The sequence below is a fragment of the Nilaparvata lugens genome, chromosome 1 (assembly GCF_014356525.2).
Source record: "Nilaparvata lugens isolate BPH chromosome 1, ASM1435652v1, whole genome shotgun sequence".
NCBI classification, from domain to species: Eukaryota; Metazoa; Arthropoda; class Insecta; order Hemiptera; family Delphacidae; genus Nilaparvata; species Nilaparvata lugens.
The window spans coordinates 14,802,064-14,825,686 of NC_052504.1; the positions used below are offsets into that span (position 1 = coordinate 14,802,064).

The 23,623-nt window shown below is 32.9% G+C and overlaps 2 protein-coding genes across 7 annotated transcripts in view; both read right to left on the reverse strand.

The window, feature by feature from the left end:
- Positions 1-18,592, reverse strand: part of LOC111048226 (stress-activated protein kinase JNK) — a 98,705-nt gene extending 80,113 nt beyond the window's left edge. Inside the window, exon 1 of one of the 2 annotated variants that reach the window (XM_039431381.1) lies at positions 18,344-18,592. The gene's annotated coding sequence lies outside the window, so the exon portion shown is untranslated. The remainder of the gene's footprint in view (positions 1-18,343) is intronic. The other variant, XM_039431370.1, reaches the window with a different exon arrangement.
- Positions 18,593-21,479: 2,887 nt separating this feature from the next.
- LOC111048221 (ATP-citrate synthase) overlaps positions 21,480-23,623 on the reverse strand; it is a 39,504-nt gene continuing 37,360 nt past the window's right edge. For all 5 annotated transcript variants that reach the window (XM_039431410.1, XM_039431392.1, XM_039431404.1 and 2 more), the window contains exons 19-20: positions 22,725-22,801; positions 21,480-22,346 (exon numbers count right to left, since the gene is read on the reverse strand). In XM_039431410.1, the coding sequence (XP_039287344.1) occupies positions 22,255-22,346; positions 22,725-22,801 (169 nt within the window). In that variant the 3' untranslated portion in view covers positions 21,480-22,254. The remainder of the gene's footprint in view (positions 22,347-22,724; positions 22,802-23,623) is intronic.

Sequence of the window (23,623 nt, forward strand, 5' to 3'; positions counted from 1 at the left end):
TGAACTTGATTCAATAATAATTTTAACATGTTTAGAATTTCAACATGAGTATAATTTGTGGATCAAGTAAAATTTTTTAATTTTTTTTGTGATTGTGAAGGAAGATTTTTGTTTGGATTTGTATTTTGAAATTAATTAATCTGATAAATCCAAAATTATTGTAATACATAAATTTTTTGGACTCAAAATAGTGTGTGAATTAAGTTATTATTTACTTAAACACTAGACCGTGTATTCAAAATTAAGGTTTAAAGCAGTTTTGGGCGAATTCCTGTTGTTTTTACCTGCATTGTATCTATTGTCTATGAATAAATAAAATGAAATAATGCCGCGGTGCGAAATAAATAAACTTGAACTGCATAATAGATAGTACACAATAGGATGAGGGGTATGATGGGGATAGATTATGTTAAATTTTAAACAAATATTTTTTGATATATGAGGAGATTAACATCAGAAACAACGTATGAAGTAACATCAACAGTTGCATGAAAAATACTTGTAATTCAGAACTCTACTAAAAAATTAAATTTCCAAATTAAAACATTTGTTGAACTTTAACAGCAAAAGTCTAGCAATATGTATTTTATCAATTTGTATTATTTTATCAATATACTAACTAAAAGAATCTCACGGCTACTTTGAAGCCAGTGAGTGAATTATGCATGAGATTTTATAAATAAATAGAAGAACAGATTATGTCATTCGAAAACGAATTTACGAATATAGGAATTTGACAGATATAACTAATATATAAACTTGAATTTCAAAATAAGAAGAAAATATAATATTATTATTTGGTACAGCAAGTCAAATACTACATTGCGAAGAAATTGAATGCATCTCAATTATTGTATCCTGTAATAGTGATGCGTATACGTAGTGAATGTAAGGAATAAATTCCTACATGAATGTAAGTGAAATAAGAAATAAATTTCAATTAGGGATTCAAAATTCAGAATTTTTGGAGATGTTTTATTTCAGTAGGAAATTATAATATAAATTTACCAACTCTTTTCGCCACTACATTTCACATTTACTACTTTGAATAGCTCAATAAAATTGTGATTTTCCTAAAAAAACTCACATTTATTCTACACTGGGAATAGTGTTGTTGAGTCACATTGGAAAAATATCGCAATAAAAAAATGAGGAACCAAGTGAGAGTGAAGAAGAATGTTGGTGGGTTGCAATTAACCACAGATAGGGAAAAGTCTCATTAAAAGTATTAAAAGTACCCTCCTGGCCAGACACTCATTCCAGCATCTCTCATCACGACAATCTCTTCCTTCCTTCCTTCTTCTTCTTCATCTTTTTCTTCTTCTACTACTCTTCTTCGTCCTTATTTTACCTCCTTCCTCATGCTTCTAAATACAGATTTCCATTCCTCCACAACTCATCATTTTCCATGAAGAATCGTGTATCGACCAGCCGTGCTGTGCTGACTCGACTCAACTTGCCAGGGATCTAATTAAAGAGCGGCAGAATACCCTACTGCTGTTACCAACCTAAGAAATTCCAATATAAAGGTTTTATGAAAACCGGCAAGTTTTTCCAAGAACCTTAGCAGAATTTTTATAGATAAGCAGCCTTTTTCAATATTGAGGCTATTCTATTTACAATATCGATATGAAATAAAATGGCGGAAGGGAATTGATAATTACAATATAGATTAATAGTACCATTCAAATTGGTCTGATATAAAAACAATGAGGATTACATGGCACATAGATAGTATACAGAATATTAAGGCTATTCTACTTACAATATGCAGAATAAAGTTCATTTTCAATATAGATATGAAATAGAATGGCGGAAGGAAATTAATAGTTATTACAATATAGATTAATAGTAACATTCAAATTGGTCTGATATAAAAACAATGAGGATTACTTGGCACATAGATAGTATAGTTCTAAGACATCTATGGCAATTTCTGTAATAATGAGGAAATACTTATAGTCTATTGCTTGACTAATAATTTGAGAATCATTCATTTGTCAGAATCGAAAATTCAGAGTGAAAAAAATCATTTATTAGTATCGACTCTGATCAAAATAACAGCCACAGAGTCGTATCATAGAGGAAAAATAGCATAAGAAGATATCTCATGGTATAGGGCAATTATGTTCTAAATTTCACTGTTAACTCAAGCCGATAGTCCTAATCGTGATAGTCTTTATCGTGAGGCTATGTGATGCAGGTAGTTTTTCATACTGTTTCTTACACTCTAACCCGCCCAAAACAATAGTAATAGAAAGTAGTTGACAGTAATCGGCTTGATATTTGGAACATAAATGACCTATACCATGGGATATCTTCTTATGCTATCTATTTCTCTAACGTATAACGTGTTGCTATAATCCACAATCAAATTATCAAAAGCTTAAAAATGGGGCGATAACTCCATAAAATATTGAGTACAATCAAAGTTTCACGTCGTGTTTCAAGTTGAGGAGAAAATATATAGGACACAAATCACAAAAAATGTGGTGACATCAGAACCCAGATAAAAAACCTAATACCCGGTTTGATGGTTTGGGATGGGTCCGAGGTGGAAATTCTATCAGAAGAAAAGTAAACGAAAACCTGATTAGCAAAAGCGCAGGATTTCGAACGAAAAAGATTGGAACTTGTCGGCTGTGAGCCATACACCTGAATTCTATATAAGGACATAGATGGAGTGCCAGTGTATGTTATCATAAATAGAAGAGCAGGCTGATCACAGCTAGTTGACAAAGGGCCGCGTGGGCAGGACAAGCAAGGCAAGGCCTTTACACAGTCGGCCAGCCGCGTAAAGTGCAGTTGAAAGACACTTCCAGTCGGGCGCTCCTCTGACGTCACCAACGCCTGTCATGCAGCGACCCGCAACCCGCACAACACAGGCATCACTTCATAGCAACCAAGTTATTCAACACAACAATCTCTGATAATTAGAGTTTTTTTTCAATTTAGATGTCCATATTATAGGCAATCGCTTTATAGCAACGAAGTTATTCAACACATCAATCCGTGATAATTAGAACCTTTTTTCAATTTAGATGTCCGTATTATAGGCAATCTCTTTATACCAACGAAGTTATTCAACACAACAATCTGTCATAATTAGAGTTTTTTCAATTTACATGTCCATATTACAGGCAATCGCTTTCTTTATAGCAACGAAGTCATTCAACACCAACGTTAGTAGATAGATCTGTCTACTAACTTTGATTCAACACATCAATCCGTGATAGTTACAACTTTTTTCAATTCAAATTTCCCGTTTACAGGCACTGATGGCTTCAAGATGCAAAATTATTTCTATACATACCGCAATATATTTGTGTTTAGGCTACAAGCTTTTCACTTTTCTATAGAGTAGATAAAGTAGTAGGCACTCTATCGTGAGAAAGTATCATGTAGGAATTGAGAATATTCGTTTTTTGTATTTGAGAAGACATCAGATGCAGATGAGAATAGTAATTATTTGGCAAGTCTTGACATGTAATTGGGAACAGTCTTTAGGGTCTATAGTCAATTTGTATTTGAGAACACGGCTAAATATCACATCACATCAGGCTCTCTCATGGTTTTCATGATTTTCAGATTGGTTGATTTGTATTGTAGAAGTTCAATTTTTTCAATTGGGGTCAGAAATTTATCAAACAACTCTTGGAATAACTTGGACGAATAACCCGGTTGAGGTGAAGTGGTTGGTATTAGGGAGGATACCAAGAAATGTTGTACAGTCAAAGTGTAGAAAAGAACATAAATAAATGAATTTAAAGAGTGATAAGTCATGAAAGAGTAATACCTGACTAATAATAAATTTCTTCCGACTTTCGTGCATGAACGGGAAACATCAAGTTTGAATTCTGAACCCAGTGAAGATTCAACCTGATTTTTGCTGTAAAATAAGCTCAACTTTACAACCCATAAATGATTTTAGCAGAAATCGAAACATTTTCAACTGTACCCGGCTACAATTGACTCAAGAGAGAACAATAATTTGATGAAACGAGAGTCTTCCCAAAGGATTCCACCCAAACCAGAAACAAGGTACAAATCCAATCAATCTGAATGACAATACAGTATTGTATTCTCAGCAATACTGTTAAAATGTCATCACAGACCTCCCAGCCCAAAAAATGATTGAGGAATTGCTTTGATCCGTACTGTATTTGACAAGTCACTTTCATTTTCAACCCTCTTTCTTTGCAAACCCTCGACACGTTCCCGTTGGTCGGGCTAAAGACACCATGACTTTTATGTGATAAAGCCATGCGATATTTGCATTTCTCTACTTGAAAAAATTGAGTGATGGGATGGATGCAGATGCGGGCTCTTACGCTTCAAGTATCCACTTCGTTACAAATGTTATACATCAAAGCAATTTCATGCAAGCTTTGAAGACTTTACATCATTAAACCAAATTTGAGTACAGCATTCTAAATTCCAATATACAAACTTCCAAGTTCCAGTCTCTGTACATATCATTCCGAATTATCAGTGAATTCTGCATCTATTTTCATGACAAATTTACAAATTTTAGAAGCCTAATGTCTCACAACGAATTTCATCGAATTGCTAGAAAAACTATTAAAAGCATAACTGGAATTAATCATTGAATTTCATTCAATCTTTAGAGAGCAATAGAAATGTTAGATTTAAATGGTATTTTTCACATTTACCGATTGTCAGCCGACAGCCTATAGTCATGACACCCAGAGTGTCCTCTGATTGGCTGGGAATTAGCCAATGTTGAATTAGCCAACCAGCTTATATTGAGAATTAGCCAATCTGGAAACACTTTGAGTGTTGAAACGATAAAATAATGTTTGTCGAAAATCGGTGTTAAAACAGCAAAACTGGTCAAGTATAACTTTACCAAGATTTCATTACCATTGTCAATATAGGTACATCTATAATCTATAAGTGTATGATTCTAAACTCAAATTGTTATTGTAATTCCCATTTCATGGGAAGATACATTTACATAGAAAGAGCTTTCTTTGTTCAGGAAATTTCACACCAGAGATTTTGAATAATGTTCAGAATACAGTATATTATTTGGAACAAACTATTTTGAAAACACTGTATTTTCTCAAATCCACTTTATTGAAAAAACTTGCAGGACAGCAGTTACGTGTTGAAACCATCACATCTTCAGCCGTACTGATGAATCTTTAGAATTGAAAATATCATTAATGTTTAAAATGATTAGAAAAAATATATGATAATGTTATAAAATAGAAGATTTGTTTTCAGTTAATTTGTCATTAATAATAAACTATTTTTTTCAATAATGGAGGAGTTCCACATCAATAAATATATTCAACAAATTTTAATAGAACATTTCTTTAATTGATTCCTATCTACAATATTATCACTTGTCATAAAATGCAAATATTTTTTACAACGAAGTAGGATCCATTAAAAGCAAGATTTAGAGAATGTGAGACCTCTCCCTGTCAGATATAGATTCGGAGACAACGTCTTGAAGGTAATATAATCTCTTCCTAATAAAGATGGTTTTGTTTTATTCACTTCATGTTTTAAAAATCTTCATAAATCAAAAATCCATAATGCAAATAGATATAGTTTATGCAGCATATCGCCGAAATATCAGGAAAATGTTAATACTGAAAGTGGCGCGAGAGTTTGGTGAAAACACTAGCTGGAAAAAGTATTTACACGTGATAGACTATGTGGGATGGCTGGGAAAATGAAAACGTGATGAGACGAGGGAGACGGGACCAGGAAATTTTCATGGAAATCGGTCGAAACTCCCGCCAACACGCAATCCTATTTCAGAGTAGATTGCCCAGCTTGCTTCCGGGAAACAGCGCAAAATAAATCACTACAAAATATATACTTACAAAAAATGTTTCGGGTCAGGTAACTGATCAAACTGGACATTTTGAAACAGAATACTTTCGTGAACTATGAATTATTCAGTCGTTTCAATGATATACTCTCAATATGAAATGGAATTTTAAAAAAACAACATTTTTCTGAGTTGGTTATACCTATAGTAATAGTCACAGTGGAGAGAGTAATCATTTGAAGAATTATTGATAGTTATAGAACGTTAATAGTACAGAAATAATAGAACTATTATTTGACAATGTTCAAATATCCTAAAATAATAATAAACAGAAAAAGAACCTGATCAATTTGAAGCTTTCCGTGAAATTATTATTTGGGCGTGGTGGAAGCTACAATAATTCAATTGTATTTGATGGAATATTTTTCAATAAGAATAGTAGCCCAAATTGAATATAATCTAGCTACTATTGACCTTACCTCTGGCTAATCAGGCATTGTTAATCTAATCAGGCTTATTAGGAAATTAAAATAGTAGTCTAAGTTCAATATAATCTAGCTACTATTGACCTTACCTCTGGCTAATCAGGCATTGTTAATCTAATCAGGCTTATTAGGAAATTAAAATAGTAGTCCAAGTTCAATATAATCTAGCTAGTATTGACCTTACCTCTGGCTAATCAGGCATTGTTAATCTAATCAGGCTAATTAGGAAATTAAAATAGTAGTCTAAGTTCAATATAATCTAGCTAGTAATGGTATTTACTACTAGTAATGGTATTTACTAGTATGGTGGTTAGTACTAGTAAGCAACTAACCTCAGGCAATGTACAATAACAATTTTTTTGACAATTTCTCAGTTTTTTTCATTCAATACAATAATAATCTTATATCTCGAACCACTCTGCTTTTTCTATTCTGTAAACATGTACATTTTCTCTATTTTTATTGACATTTCAATTTGAATATTAGAAGTTCTGAAGTGAGTAAACTAATGTTTCAGTGTCAAAAACCACAGATTTTATTAAAAGAAGAAACATAGTTTCACTTTGTAGAAAAAAGTAGTAGTATACTTTTTTGTCAATATACCAATATAATATAGGCCTAGAACAGACATTCTCATCTTCAGCTTTATTAATGAGAAGTTTTCATCAACTAACTTACTGTTTTAAGGGAATGATTTACTGCATTATTTTAATCAGGCTGAAATCCACTCATTAGTTTCAGTTATTGAATGTTTTGCAGAGTAGAAATAAAGGAGCAGGAACGCTTGTTACAGTTTTTCGAGAAGAAACAAAAATGCAGTTTCAGAAGTTGGGGAAAAGCGGGTGGTTTCCACAGGTGCAGAGCATTGAAAAGGGGAGTGATGCCTAATCCGAGAACGAAACAAAAAGTAGAAAATAAACGCCCGAATCAAGAACCGAGTTTTCCAATTATCAATGTTTCTACGTCGAGAGACCAAACTTCTTTTTTCCTCATTGTTAGGAAGGGGTGGCTAGCGTGGCAAGCTTCACTCCCCCTTGGCTTGGTTGACCAGCAATAAGCACTTCCTACAATCGACATTCGCATTACACTACAATTCACTGAGAGTATACGATCAACTTGTTCATGGAATGTTCTAACTAGATCCAGTGATGATCATGGAGATGATGATTATATATATGATGATGATTATATATGATGATGATGATGCATATTGAAATTGGAATTCATGTTGTTCTTTTGATTTTTTACTCAAAATTCAAGATTCGTCTCATTTCTTTATGCAAATGCTCATATTTTGTACTATTAGTTATGGCTTTGACGCAAAAGTGAATAGTTCCTTAAAGCTTCTTCAATGGTACCTTATTTGAGAAATTATCTATTGTGTTTGAGAATAATCATCTGTGATAAGAAATGTAATTGAGAATAGTAGATTGTAAATTCAGAGAATATCATTTCAAACCGATTACAATAATTGATTCTACCACAATTGAGAATGATACTATCAATTACAATTATGGTCCATTGCGAATTCATATTTATATTGTGAATTCATCATGAATTGGATAAAGACAGTCAATTTTAAATCAATTAAAAGCAGTAAATTTCCCAACCCTATTTTGCTGAAGTGGTCTATCATATCAGAAATCATAGTTTGGAGATTTAATTTTAGTGATTTTAATTTGGTGAATTTAGTGGGTTTCCTTCAATTAATCATTAAAATTGAAATAACAGGAATGGATTATTCCAAGTGAAAATCAGGTAGACAATAGAAAACAACATACATATTGCGAAATTCTCAAAGGGGGGAGTATTCAGGACAGATAGCCAATGTCGAATACAAACAGTAATTAGTAGCCAGCTTCAACATGCACCTGTCAGAAGATGGCAAGCCAACTAATTGCTGGAAGGCAGGTAGGCAGAGCCAGCCGTCAGCTGCAACGCTAAATCATGCTGTAGGTAGCCTATTGCTAGAAGGATTCCCTAAATGTACAGAGCAACAGACACACACACTCACGCATGTATACAGCACAAGACCTGGCAGTAGAGCAGATTGCAATGATGATGGAAACTGGGGAAAAGAAGTGATTTTCACACCGTCATCATTGCAATGGCATCTGACTGAGGGACATGATGATAAAAGCGGGGATAAGAAGTAGGTAGATATTAATATTTAAACGTAAGGAAAAGCGAACACGTACACACCCTTAGCTGTGTGTGAGTGTATTTGAGAGGGTAGGTGTAGTTTATTATGGAAGTGTAGGAGAGAGACCGGCCTTGCAGTGAAAGGATAAGGGTAGGGGGGTGGGGGGCTTTGTTTCGAGGGAGGTTGAGCATCGATCGGCGCCTCTGACGTCACAGCGCGTTCTCGCCAATCTCGGCGCATCCACCCCTAACCACCCCACCCCCGACCCACACACCACAACACAAAACGAAAATGCTTCCGATTCAGCTGAACAGAACGTTAGCCGGCTACACTCTGCTTATACTGCATTACACCACAACCCACGAATACGGCAATATACATACATAAAACCTAAACAGTAAATTTATAGTTTTTGACGACATTTTATTGGAAGCTACCCACCGTTGTCGTCGATGTCAGGAAGATTTTCCACCTTCAGTCTCACAATACTACTGAAACGAGCAGCCTTGCCTTCTCTGCTCAAGAATGTCCGATACTGTTCGGTGTAGTGCCCTCCATCAACTCTATTTCCCCCAATAAAAGAAGATATTGTTTCCTTCTGCGGACGGTTTTGATGGTTGAATTTCTCAAGAAGTAAAATGTAGGGGAGAAAGCATTCAACCAGAAAAGAACAAAAACAGTCAAGAAAAGACTGTCTTCTGTGATCGAGTACCAAAATCGACAATAGAGATGCCACAGAATGATACTTAAAAAAAAAAACAATTTCATTGAATAATTATGTAAGTTTTTTGGCAATAAATTAAATTCAAATAATTGCTAAATCAGTAATATTGAGAAGGATGAAAGGATGAACTCAAGAACGATGAAACAACCCCGGATATATTGAATATTGAGAGAGAACTTCTTTCAATTTGCAGTACGAAGCGCAAGATAACAAAGTAAGAAATGAATCTGGTAATTGATGAATTGAGCTTCACCTTGTGGGAAGATGATAATAATTCATCTTTTCGAAATGAATATTTCAATTTTATATGCGTGATATGATTTTTCCAACATCAACAGAGAACAAATCTCATTGAAAGCCAAATGTGTAATAAAAGCTGTGATCGAACAGTGGAGACACCAAAAAGCCTGTATTCATCGTCATCTTAAAAATGAAATAAGACACTATTATAATTTACGAAAGAAGTATGTGCAGCTCAAATTCCAATTCATGGGGAGTAATATTCATGGAAAAGCTCCAAAGCCAAACCCCTCTGACTATCAGGAATAGAATGAGTTACAGACGACAATATCCCATAATCCAAAAAGAAGAGTCCCCTCCAATGTAGGACATAAATCTGCAGAATGCATCATAACCACCCATCCTACCAAATCACCTATCGAAAACTCTCAACCAAATTGCTCTGAACAGACTGTTAAATATGATTACTTGATTGATACATAATCATCCATGTTCAAAACAAAAAGTATTATGAAATTTAATTAGATGATACAGATAAACGTATGAAATAATATTTTCAATTTGTTAACGAACGTTCATGGTAGGGCAAACTAATATTAATGAAACAGCTCCAAGTTTTGGAAGTAAGTAAAGATAGTGATAACTTTGGGAGGCCATGAAAATTAGCAATCAAAGATTAATAGTAAGTTATTATTTAATGTTTGTGTTATTAGTACTTAATTCAAAAATAGAAATCTGAACAAAACCAGACCACATATAAAGTTAATGAGATAAATTTATTATTTTGGAATACAGCTATCACCAGAAGATGAAGTGAGCCTAAAACTGCCAAATAGGATAACGAAAGGAAGCATTACAGTTTATCCTCTGAATTTACAGAAAAATTTTCTTTATATATATAAAAGCGAAATGGCACTGATTCATTCACTCACTCACTCATTCATAATCAACAGACCTAAAAATCTACTGGACCAAATACGTTCAAATTTGGCAGGTTTGGTCAGTTGGCCATCTAGAGGCGCACTAAGAACGGATTTGAAAAAAATTCCAAAGATTACAAAATCTGCGTTTTTCTGCGTTTATCAGCTTTTTCAATAGCAAATTGGCAAAAAATGTTCAAACTTGGTACACAGGCTCACCAGAGGTGTAAAAATGTTGTATTGGAAGTTAAGTTTCGCCTAAAATTAAGACGCCTAAGTTCCGCCCAAGATCGGCGGTTTTTGAGAATTTTTCCTGCGTTTTCTAGGCCTTCTCAAGAACTAATTGAGCCTGAGATTGGTCCTGTGAAGTTTCTAACCCCAATTCCTCATAAATTAGTCAACGTAATACAATTGGATTCAGTCTCATGTCAACAGCACATTTGATTTGGCCTATTCAAAATTCAAGAGTCGGAATTCAGCCAGAAAGGTAGGTATTTCTGGAGCAGATGTGAATCCATAATGGATACTGTATAGCCTACAAGAGCAACTGCAGGTCGGAAATTCGTGATAGCCTGGCCCTGAAAGAGACTGAGCCTCGGTGAGGGTTGCTTGCCAGAGCGATGCTTTAATTAACAGGGACGACGCAGCGCAGACCAGCATCTCTAAAGGCTCAAACCCACAAGCCTTTCACAAGATCCACCTTCATCTACTCGCATCACTACCTACACATTGCTTGTAATATACTATTTATTAATCCATCACTGAGCACTGATATCAGTTCTCAACTTTGTGATATGCATAATCGCGATACATGAAACGAAAATTAAAACGGTTGTCAGCCGTCCCACTCTGGCATTCTATCAGGAATGTATTTAATAAAGCACATACTCGTATCAGCTCAAGTTCCATCTCACAAATTCATCATTTATTCACAGGAACAGATATTAATTTGTTTTCAATTTTCACTACAGCTACAGTCCAGTTACTTCTCACAAATAATAAATAATAATAATTATAATAAACAAAAAATAATTTGAATTTTTCATTTCCACTAGGATTCGAATAAGGACCACAATTATTTTTCATCACTAGCTATGGAGTTCTAGCATAAACAAACGATTTTCGTTCAAATCGGCATACCAATATCACTGACATTCGTCGACGCATCAATGTTAGTGGACTTTTTAAAAAATGAGCAGCATTCATTTTGCTTACTCATTTTGCTTTTCCTTACCTTAGCACAAAATTAATCGAAATCTTTATCTGAACTCAATAATATCACATATTACTATTTTCCAAATAATCTGAACTCAATAATCAAAATCACATATTACTATTTTCCAATTACCTGTGCTTTCAAAGCACGATAAGTTTAATGTTTCGATGTCAATGTTTCACCACAAGAGAAACATTCATTACATATTTTATAGTTCATTACATCTTTAAATAATTTACTCCACTAAAGGCAGCTACTTGTAGATAACATGTACTTGTTAGCAACAAACATAACATTCCACAGTTCATCAATATCCCAAATCCCAACTTTCAATCCTGCAATAGGAGTGAGAATAGCAAATATATAATGTACAATATATTCAGATCACAACACGATTGGAGGCCCAACTTGGGTGATTCCAAGAAACATACATTATGTTACAATCCAACTATAACTACTACCCAACCTATAGCTATAGTATTGTGGGAAAGAAAAGGAATGGTTTCTGAAAAGAGACAACAACGCTTTCAGCAGTTTCCACCCAAATAGGGGCTGAGTCGGCTTCAACAATACAAGCTTGCAACTTAAATTTCCAGTGCTGAACAGATGAAAGCAGGAGTTCTGAAACAACATTTACTTGGAGAATGCATTGCTTTTATGATAAACTCACAACCATGTTTGGGACTTGACTAATCTACTCTGAAAGCTATTCCAAACATGCAGTAAGCATACAAATAGCATGAAATTGTAAGACGACAAGTCCTAAAACATTCATAATGGAAAGTTATTAAATGCAATAGCAAAGTAAGATCAAAGAAAATCTATTCTTATTGTCTTTGGTAATAGAATAATTGAAGTGGAGAATGATGTTATTAAAAATTAAGTGAGCTGAAAGTGATATAAGAATAAAGTACAGTGTCAAGGATTACATAGCAAGAGGTCAACTTCAATTAACAAATAGAAACGAACCATATTCTTTAATAAGACAAACTCAGAGGAAAATCAATATAATTAAATCAAGAAAAAATCCTCTAAATGATATATTATTGTATGGACTTATCCCAATATTCGTTCTGAATAGAATTTAGAATGATCAATTCATTGATAATGGACAAAATATGATAAAATAATGTTATAATAGAGGAAATATGCTCTTTCTTGATCCTTCTAAAAATATATTAAGCTATCTGTGTCATAAAAAAAATAATATCAGGATACATATGTTGTATTGTAACATCATACCACCCGTAGGGATAAGCAATTTCTAGATTAGAAACTGAAAAATTACTCTATACACAGAATTAGTGTCCTATTACACACAATGGCTCTTATTATTATTGCAACTCCGATAACAAGTAGTTAGTACGTGTTTGCTTGCATGTTCACTCCCAACTAGTCTAGCCTCACTTGAAAACTCGTCTACTGTCAGTAATAATGTTCTTCATTCTATTAATCATATTATACAATCAACTTATGAGGTGCAGAGCAAAACAAATTTACCGTTACTTGAACTGATTGTGTAATTGGAAATACAACTGAATCAATACAGAAGAGAGATTACATGCAACATGCAATCACCACTGCTACAAATATGCTATTTGTATTTCTAGGCTGTCTGTATCTTTTATACGAGACCAATATAAAAGAAATATTAATGTCTATGCAGTATGACGGTACAAAACGAATAAAAATTGTTCCACGTAAAATGTCATAATTACTCTTCACAACAACTTACAACTTAGGTCACTCCCCCTAAACAACAAATTTTAGATAGTCTGTAGTATCAAAAGGGGCTTATGTGTCGGCTTCAGAGTTATCGTTTAGATTCCTGGAATGACCACAAATACGAGGGCAATAAACCAGTCAAGCGGGGAGGCAAAACACCTGTGAACAGAGTTCTCTCTCCCATCAACTTACTCCATCACTGTTCACCACCTCTCCATCACCAACCAATCAATCTTTCGAATTAATTGAACCTCAAATCGTCAAGGTTGATTTTCATTTCAAATGTCCAGAGGCCATAAACTGAGTCTTGGTCGATGCGTTATTTACATATTCCAGAATCGGGTCCAGACCACATTCGTTCTAGCACAAAACAAACGATCATGGCCAAAAAGCATGGCAATATTTTTAGCGTACATAACACAGTTGTCACGCAAACTGTCATGAGAATTGAGGCGAAAGTTTTGCCATTGATTCGTTGAGAGGGCGCACGAATAAACAGAGAAAGCAAACAACGACAGCCAACAGCCAGCCATCGAGTCGAGTAGCAAAAATAATCTACTTATGACAGACTATCGATTACTTGCTAATGCACTGCCTATGCATTGCTATGTTGAAAATTCACCTATCGATATTGTGAACATCACATAAGTCGAAGCCACAGAATTAATACCATCAAATCACGAAAGCTTAAAAAAATAACATCATTTATTATTCAAACGATCAAATACCAGCAGAAAATTACACCCACACTAAACTATTTGGAACTGCTACAACCCACATTCCTTTTCCTTCACCTTTTAAATTAATTTACAGAAATAGGTCAATACCATGCAGATACAATGACCTGGTTGGAAAGGTAGATACTGTACAATCACATCTTCTTCTTTTGCGACCCTTTCCGTAGGAATAGGTGGGGTAGCCCTTACAAGAACTAGGAACGGAATTGGAAAAATTGCTACCATTCAATTAGAAAAACGAAGAACCAAGAGGAAAGGTTCTTTCTATATGATACTTGGAAATCATTTCATTGAATTAATTCAATAAGAAAACTCTTCAATAGAAAATACTTGTTCATTGAATATTTAGAACTAAAATAGCAGGATGAATAACAGTACAGTAAATTAATTTACTTGTGGAAGAGAGTTCGTACATGTATTCAGAACGTATTTAGAACGAAAGAGGGAAAACAATAACTAACCTTGATAGAGGTAGTGAGTATACAGGCACATAAGTTAATCATAATGATTTTCTCTCCAAAATGAATATACATATCTCACCAGTGACTCGGTGCTCCGAGTTTTTTTTCGGTTCCTCGATCAGAACACTTAGAAATTAAAACTACCCTCTTAATAGAATGCAAAAAAGTTATAACAGTTTGTCTGGACACCTAGATGTCTTCTGCTTTTCTCGTGCTAAATTCCGGATATATCATAATATATCATAATATCACAATAAGCGTTATATCATAATATTGTGTGAACATTGAGCTGATCAACTAAATTTCTGGTTTATTAGTGTGGATGTGAATATGGTTTGCGACGTCGTTCAGATATGAATGTTATTTATTCTATTGATAGTATATTCTTTTTTATATATTCTTCAATTTTTATAAGTTTTGAAATTTTTGAATTCTCTATATTTTTTATTTTTACTTTTTTCCACGAGTATTTGAAATCTTAGTATTTTTTGAGTTAGGTACTATTTTTTGTTATCTGTATTATTTCTTTTTGCATAAGTAGGCTATTATTTCTCTCTTTATCATTTGTATTTGTACAATTTGTATTGTAAAGTATACATATTTGGGGAAACCCGTCGTCTCCATTGTGAATAAATAAATTAAAATTTATTTGCCAAATAATTTTACAGACATTTCTACAATTACAAATTAATAACAGTAATAAAGTTAAAAGTACAAAATTTTAGAAGTATACAGTACAATATACTTCTATTTTTTCAAATAACTAAAAATATGAATCTTTTTCAACTAGTAATGCTAATGATTGTTTTGAGCCATGATGCAGGGTTTGTGTGTTATCAATGCATTGCAGTTGTCGAGCACTAGTAATTATCCACATCCACGTTTGTTGAAGCTGATGGGCTTTTGTTCGACCAACACCAAGGTAAGTCCCATTAGATTTGGGATTTGCGGATAAAAGAGAGCAAGCACATCACACTCAGTGTATGTGGAATTGACGTCGGCACCTATTGTGTGCCAGAATTAGGTTTGCAGGCCCAACTGTATTGTTCTATCATGGTAGGCTTCCAACTCACAGCGCACTGCTTTCAAAGGTGGGATGGTGAATGGAAGAAATACATTCCAACATCTACGTCAAATGAATTCTGCCTCAACAATGCAACTCACACACATCTAGATTTATCTCAAACAGAAAAAATGGTTATTTGCCACCAGAACATCTAACCTACTGATTAGAAAGTAACTGATTAGAAAGTTTCATGTTTATAAGACTGAAGAAGTTTTAACTTAATACTATTTTAAATGAGATACTTGATCAAACTAAACCTTTACAGAAAATCTATTTATAGATAACAATTAAATTCTACTACAGAAAGAAAATGAGGAAATAAGCTTACAGTTTATTTTTATTAAAAAAAGAAAAATATAATAAGTTATATCATTAAATTATTATTTTCAAGTGAGTTTGAAAAGTACATAAAATTCACGAAGTGAATAGATACAGTAAAAACTGCTATGAATTTTATTGATGAAGAGACCCAGCTTTCGCCATAATGTATCTGCTGGCTAGTGAGTTGGAAGGTAAGTATATCTGTATCTTTCTGTTTTTTCTCCTATATTGTTTTTAAATATCATTTTATTATATAAAATTCTTTTTTAAAGAAAATTGAAAATAAAATTACCCTTTTTAACATAGATTTTTTTTAAATAAATGTTAAAAGAGTACTTTGATTTTAATTTGTTATGTAAACACAAGTGGCTCTACTCTAAACAAGAAAGTTAACATAATTTTACACACTTCTACCGATGGCGAGCAGATTACAGATCCACGCATAGGTCCTTAAGGAGAAAACATTCTTACAGTTTAGTTTTAGGAAATAATTTATTTTAGTTTGTCAATTCAAATTCTCTGCAAAATGCGCGGTAATATTCCTATTGCAACATAAAAAATTCTGATCTGTTCATTTTCTTGCATTGTATGTAGTTCCTTGTATTATGCTTAGTCTATTATTTACATCAATATTGAAGAATCAAAAAACGTTACAATAGAAGCAACGGGCGTTCAGCCGACAACTGCATCTATTCTAAATTTTAAATCGGTAGGTAGTTCAAATTAGGACGAGATTAGTTAAATTTAGGTTTAGTAGGATCATATTCACACTTTAAAATGACTCATCAACAATTTAAATTGCGCGTAGATATAAAAGGTTCTAGATCAAAATGTTGCTGGTTTTAATATGAAATATTACAATAAAAACTTTGATTATAAAATAAAGATGTATAGACCAGTCAATATAGACATAAAAAAGGGGGTGTGCTTGCAATTTATATTGTAGTTCTGATATTCTAATATATTATTTGGGTATAGATACAGGATGGCCGAAAAACCTCGTATTTTCGGCTCATTTTCCAGTTCTCAGATATTTCTGCCAAATCTCGTAATCGGACAGAAAAATTTGCTCTCGCTTTTATTCTAGATTAAAAAATTCTGAATAAAATGAGCTCATTCAGAACTATCTATCTTCAATGAGTACTGAGTTATGATTTTTCAAAAATGAGTGAAATTTGAAGAAAAAAATAAATTTTGATGAATTTTAGTTTTTGATCAACAATATCTTATTCCGATTGTTAGCATTTAGATGTATAATTCAAAATTCCTCTGGGCGTATTTTTGTGCTCTACAATCTGATATCAGGTAGAGCGCACTATCTCATATAGAATTCCAGGTACACCTGACAACAATGCTCCTTGTATTGTGAAAAACACCTTATTTTCAGCTTCAACCATCATCACCAACTACATTGTCCACACATTGATATTTCGCACAATGACATAAGCTCATGTTCTATGAGAATCACCTGTTAGATGCACTTCATTTCAGTATTTCCTAGTGGAGAGACGCGCTTAAGGACACCTCAAGGATCAAAATTTCAAACACTTATAACTTATGACACAATGCTCAGATTTCATCGTACTACACTTCATTCTTCTCGGCTCGTCAAGGCGGTCCAAAATCATGCATCATAAGTCAAATTCGGTCGAAAAATGGAAAATTTATTGTTGAGGGTACTTAAACCCATATTCCAATACACAAAGAATGGCGAATTTCTATATTACTCTATTAATCTGAAATCCTAAAGTAAATAGACTAGGGTATTAGTCCATTATTACAATAATTTCTAATTAAAATGAATGAGAGGATTAGACTGTAGGTTACCTACATTTAAAATGAAATTTTGCCATCTACAATAATTGTTTAAGGTTTTTTATGCAAATCTAACAAATAAAAAAACATTTCTAGGATAATATTGTTAGTTATTAAGTTAGTTGGTAACTCAATAATAGATCGCATCCAGTTATATTAGTCAAGTAGCTATATTGCCTTGAATCTTAACAAATATTAAATTCGTAACATTTTTTTTGTTCAATCATGGTCCGATCATTATAGCCTGATTTCTTAGTATAAATAACATCATTTTATCAGTACCTATAAAATTATGTAGCCTATGCAATGCAAGTGATACGGTAATGATAGGTACGGTACGGAAATTCAAGATCAGACAACAATTCAAACAAACACAGGCTACATCCTTGTCAACAAATCGAACATAAATAAATCCAATTACTGGTGATAGAAAACAGAATACGAAAACTAATTGCGATATGGTATGATACTGTCATTTAAGCATATTTGTTGGTAATAGTAACATACTGTCAGGGGTGTCAGCCTACCAACTAGTAACACTTACTAGCAAACACTCTAGTTCAGTTGAAATGGGCATAAATAAGTTGAATTGTGAAAATAGAATTAAGATAAATCTATGTGATGAAAAAAGTGCATAAAAATCATTCAATATTAGAAATCAAATAAATCTTCAAGACATACCTGTTAATCGGTCTGAGCAGTTGACCATTAATTCTTCATGAGCAATATCATCTACACAAGAATGGTTCCACCACTATTTTAACACTGAAGAAGTTCACAAAGCACTGAACAATAGACACACCACAATGCTTATTAAAAACTAAACAAATTGTAATAAAAACATTTTTTCAAAACACAAATACATTATTTTTGGTTCTTTGCAAGAGCCACTGCTGCTGCTGCCCTCATGATAATCACTTTCGTTCTCTACTGCAGTCGACATTTTATTGAACCGTCTAAAGATTGTCATCATTTCTAATCTCTTATAAAATTGACGACACAATGAAAATATCAAGAAGGAAATAAAAACTAGTATTTAAAATATTATAAAGAGGAAAATGAGAAATGATAACCCGCTAAAATGAGAAAATATATATTCTCAATAACAGATTTTGATCAAATCAAAGATTCAGTAATTTAGAAGGCTGTGACAATCTGACGCAATTTCAAAATGATGGCGGTTCTACTTTTTAGAACTACTGTTCATAAATGGAAGTTCTATCAACAAGAACAACATAAATGTTGTGGAATTGAATAAAAATTCAACTACGTATCCATAGAACAATAGACAAATTATTATTGACATATGAATATTGATAATTCTGATGTTTGATGTGTTCATAGCAAGACACATATTTTTACCGTACTACCACTGATTCATTTCTTATATTATAAAATAATTGTTATATTATAACAATTTAATTCTATGGTATAGTATAACAATTTAATTTGTATCAACATTACCTATTACCCGGTACAAAAATTCAAGTTTTCTTTCATATATTTTTATAAGGACGGCAGAATACATTTACGGACGGATATGAGCTTAGCAAGCTAATCCCATCTTGCGTGGGAATCTCAATATTCCTGACCTGCCTGAGCTGAGACTCTGATAGCCAACCTCTCAGGAGGCATTTAACAGTCAACAATGTCGTACTCCCACAGTATAGTCTTTTATAGAAAGGTTAATTACGGTTTACAGTACTTTACTTGTCTCATCTTCGCCACAGTCCAGCAATTGGGAAATAGCCAAAGTGTCTCCTCTTCTATCAGTGGGGATCACGTTATAATGATAATATGATAACCATGTAGGAAGTACTCGGCACTGTCATGGGTCCCCGGCCTGGCGCCACTCTTCAAACTGTATGAACACTCACCAAGACTGGAATAATAATCATAGAGAGAGTAACGACTTTTTTATCTGAGCTTATGAGCGTTCAAACTGTTTGAAATTTGGCTGTGAACTAGACGAATGTACTTTTTTTTAAACTTTGAGTGCTCATAAGAAGTAAAAAATCTGGTGTGGCGTTATGAAAATTGATCACCTGACGCTAGTGTTCTCGCGCATCTCAAGTCTACTATTCAAAGATATGTGACAGCTGGTGATAGGTCAATAACGCTGGAGACACACGAGGTCTGCTATCTCTTCGTAGTGAATGATTTAATAGAATCAACAGTTTGCAATTTAATAATTACATTTTCTTGAATTTCAAGCTTATTTTCAATTTTAGGTGGAAATGTTACTGGATATCAATTGCAGAGATTTTCATGCTCAATCTTTTCCAATTGGATTTTTTTATTTAAATTGTATATGGAGGCTAATAATTGAGAATCTAAAATCAAACTTTGCATAGATGGGGCGGAGCTCCTGAAATTTTTACAGATATAGGACTTGTTGCAGTTGATAGAGCTTATCAATGACTATTTCAGCTATGAATTTGATCGAAATCGTTGGAGCCGTTTTCGAGAAAAACCCTGTTTTTGACAACATTTTCGTCGCCATCTTGGATTGCATTTGATCGAAATTGTTAGTGTCGGATCCTTACAGCAGTGTAAGGACCTTACGTTCCAAATTTCAAGTCATTCCGTTAACTGGGAGATGAGATATCGTGTACACAGACGCACATACACTCATACATACCAATACCCAAAAACCACTTTTTCGGACTCAGGGTACTTTGAAACGTATAGAAATTTAGAAATTGGGGTACCTTAATTTTTTCGGAAAGCAATACTTTCCTTACCTATGGTAATAGGACAAGGAAAGTAAAAAAGTCAAACAAAGGAACACTTATAATTTCTTCTACTTCCCAACAATATCCTTAGAATTCGATTTTGACAGATAGTTTTCTATTAATTTATTGACGTTTTCCAAATTATTGAAAAAGTGATATACTGTACATCTCGAAAACTAAGGTCGATAGTCGATATAAGACAATTTTACTGGACATTTTTTGTTGTAAATTTCATGTAGAATGTAAGATCTTTAGCTGTTCACCTTTCACGGGAACCTGTTTATTATATTTCATCATAAGTAATATTGTAATGGCAAAAATAATTTACTGAAAGCAGTTAAACAAGAGAGGCGATAGATTTATTGCTATAGTATGGCGCATCACGAGAATAGCTTTGGAAAATATATCAATCTACATCTTAATATTATAAATCATACCGAAATATTCACTAGTCTATGCAGCATTAAACAATAATAGGGGAATCAACACGTTTTAAAATTTTTCATCAGTCGAAATTATTTTCCCCAATAGCATGCATAATCCAAATCTTCTATTCAATACCACGAAGAATCTTGTAAAATAACTTACCTGACTTATTTTCTTCAGATGCTAGATACAAATCTTTCAACCAAACATTTGGAATACTTTTATTGATGAACAAACATTAATCCGCTAAATCATCACACTTAGTAAGGTTTAATACTCTTTTTCCTTGATAGGATCTTCCATAAAGAGATATAATGTGTTCTATTAATTTTATTCTTCACTAACTTACTGAAATTCCTTCAAGTTTAGAAATACCTTTAGTGAAGTTGTTAATGAAATTCAATAAGATTATTCTAATCAAAGATATTGAGCACTTTTATAAATGACATTGCTTGACGAAGTCTTGGGTCTAAGTCCAATATTGCAAAGCAATCAAGCTACTATTTCTTTCTTTACTACTTGAAGCTTTTTTAATTTATCAAGTTTTTACTTGAAATGATTCTATTGGTCAGGAAGAAACATTATTGTTAAGAAAGTGACTCAATCATTTTAATTGAAAATAACAATAGAATCAGGTTGAGAAAAAGTAGAAGTTATAAAATATAAATATATATTTATTGTGTAGTCAAATAATTTACCACTCACAACTCCAATATTTAAATACTTAAAATTAAATTTGAATAGAGATTGAACTCGTCAGTAAAAAAAGGAGAATAATTCGATAAAGAAAGATTTACAACAAAAATCAATTTGATGAAGCAGTTTGATTACCACTATTTTATTCAATACAAAAACAACTATTATTACAAATATCAACAAGAATATCATGATAATATAAAACCATTTGTGCGAAATAAGGCTCTTTTTCTGCCCAAATTAATGAATAATATTTTTCAACAATTTTTTAAAATGTTCACTTGAAAAAATGTTTTAGAATACAACGATTACAATAATTGTCTCGCTTACAATAACCATACGATTTTGTACAGAGCTTTGCTTCTAAAACGAAACGTTTTGATAATGATTTGATCGACAGATAATGTTGTTTGACGATTGACATACGTTCTAGAGATGTTCTAGTTAAAAAAGTGATGTCAAAAGAAAATGAATTAAATGCAAAATTAAAAAAGTACTTGGAATGTACATTGACATATAAATTTGTTGCATCAGCGTTTTCGTATTTTATACAACGCAAAAAGAAAAATTAGGTTCGATTACTTTAAAAACATTGATGGAAAACGTAGAGGGACTTAATAATTATAATTATTGGTGACAAACCTCCCTTCATTCCCTACCCATTCATGTTAAATAAAATATATACACTAAAATATATCTAGTAACAGGCAAATATCAACAAGGGGAAGACGGCAGTCAGTTGTACTGTTCGGGGAGGACGTAGGAGATGTCGTCCCATGGGTGTCTGTACAGGCCTTGTTTCAGTCTCTTCTGGTCCATGTAGTGTCCTGCAATTAAAACAATACAACAATATTAGCGAACCGAAATACAAAGAAAATTGATTTTAAAGCTAATCAAGGCACTAGCTGTTGTGGATATAGATGGTGAAAGAAACTGATGACCAAGGGGAGAGAGAAAGAGAGATGAAGATGATGATGTAAGTGAGAGGAGTTGAGACGCTGCGGAGAGGAATATCACGTGATGGAAATGCCGATCCCATTTGAATGGGACAACAGCAAAGAAAAAGAAGATTAAGATTGCTTAATTATTGATGTCTATTGTCATATCATCGATTATACTGAGCTGAGCAGTGAGCACTACTCCAATCCACGTTGTGAATATAAAATAATATATATAAATGAAGTAATGAATAATTATTAACATACCAATGAAACCGATGCTTCTTCCAAGGACGAATAAACTGTTGATTGAACCCATATCAATGTACTCCTGGGCTTCTTCCCTGAAAATTAAAAAAAGAATTAGATTTAAATTCAACAAATCTGATGAACTTCAAGGATACTTGATTTCTAAAGACAATTATGAACCAAATGCAGAAACTTCCTCCGATATTTTATGCAACAAATACTTTATTAAACACATCATAATTTGTATTAAAATACATTTTCAATGGAATGCATATTAAAAAGAATGGCATATAAAGAGTACTGCGCCGCAAAGAATAGAAAATCTTGATGTTTATGAATGAATAAATATGAATATGCTCAGAGAAACAATTCAACATTTTAAATATTTGAAACGTCCAACTGAATCACACTGAGTCAAATTGGATTGCGTTCAAGTTCGAATGAACACACAATTTAGAAGAATCTAAAACTGCTATAAACTAGTTTTCAACTTGATTAACTAGATTGCTAATCTTCTACCAATAGAAGAGGGGTACTGGCAGAAATGAATATTTTCCATTCCACGTTAAATTGAACTGACTATACTGATTTTAAGCATGCGAAGTTATAATATAACACATTAGAATAACGACTATAATTTACAAATTTTAAATGTCATCAATTTTCCATATAACATTATTTTTGAATCACAACAGGTTTATTTCCTTCAATTATTAGAGAAATTACTATACCCTGTTTATACGTTTTTATACAAACACTATAAAAAGTATAAAAATGATACTAGTTAGTATTTTCTATAATAACTAAGCAATTCAAGTAGCCCTATTAAAATACTTCATTAGGATTATTTCCATAAACAAACTAGAATAGAATAAAAATTGTAGCGGTATTGAATAAACAAACAACTTCAAAAAGAA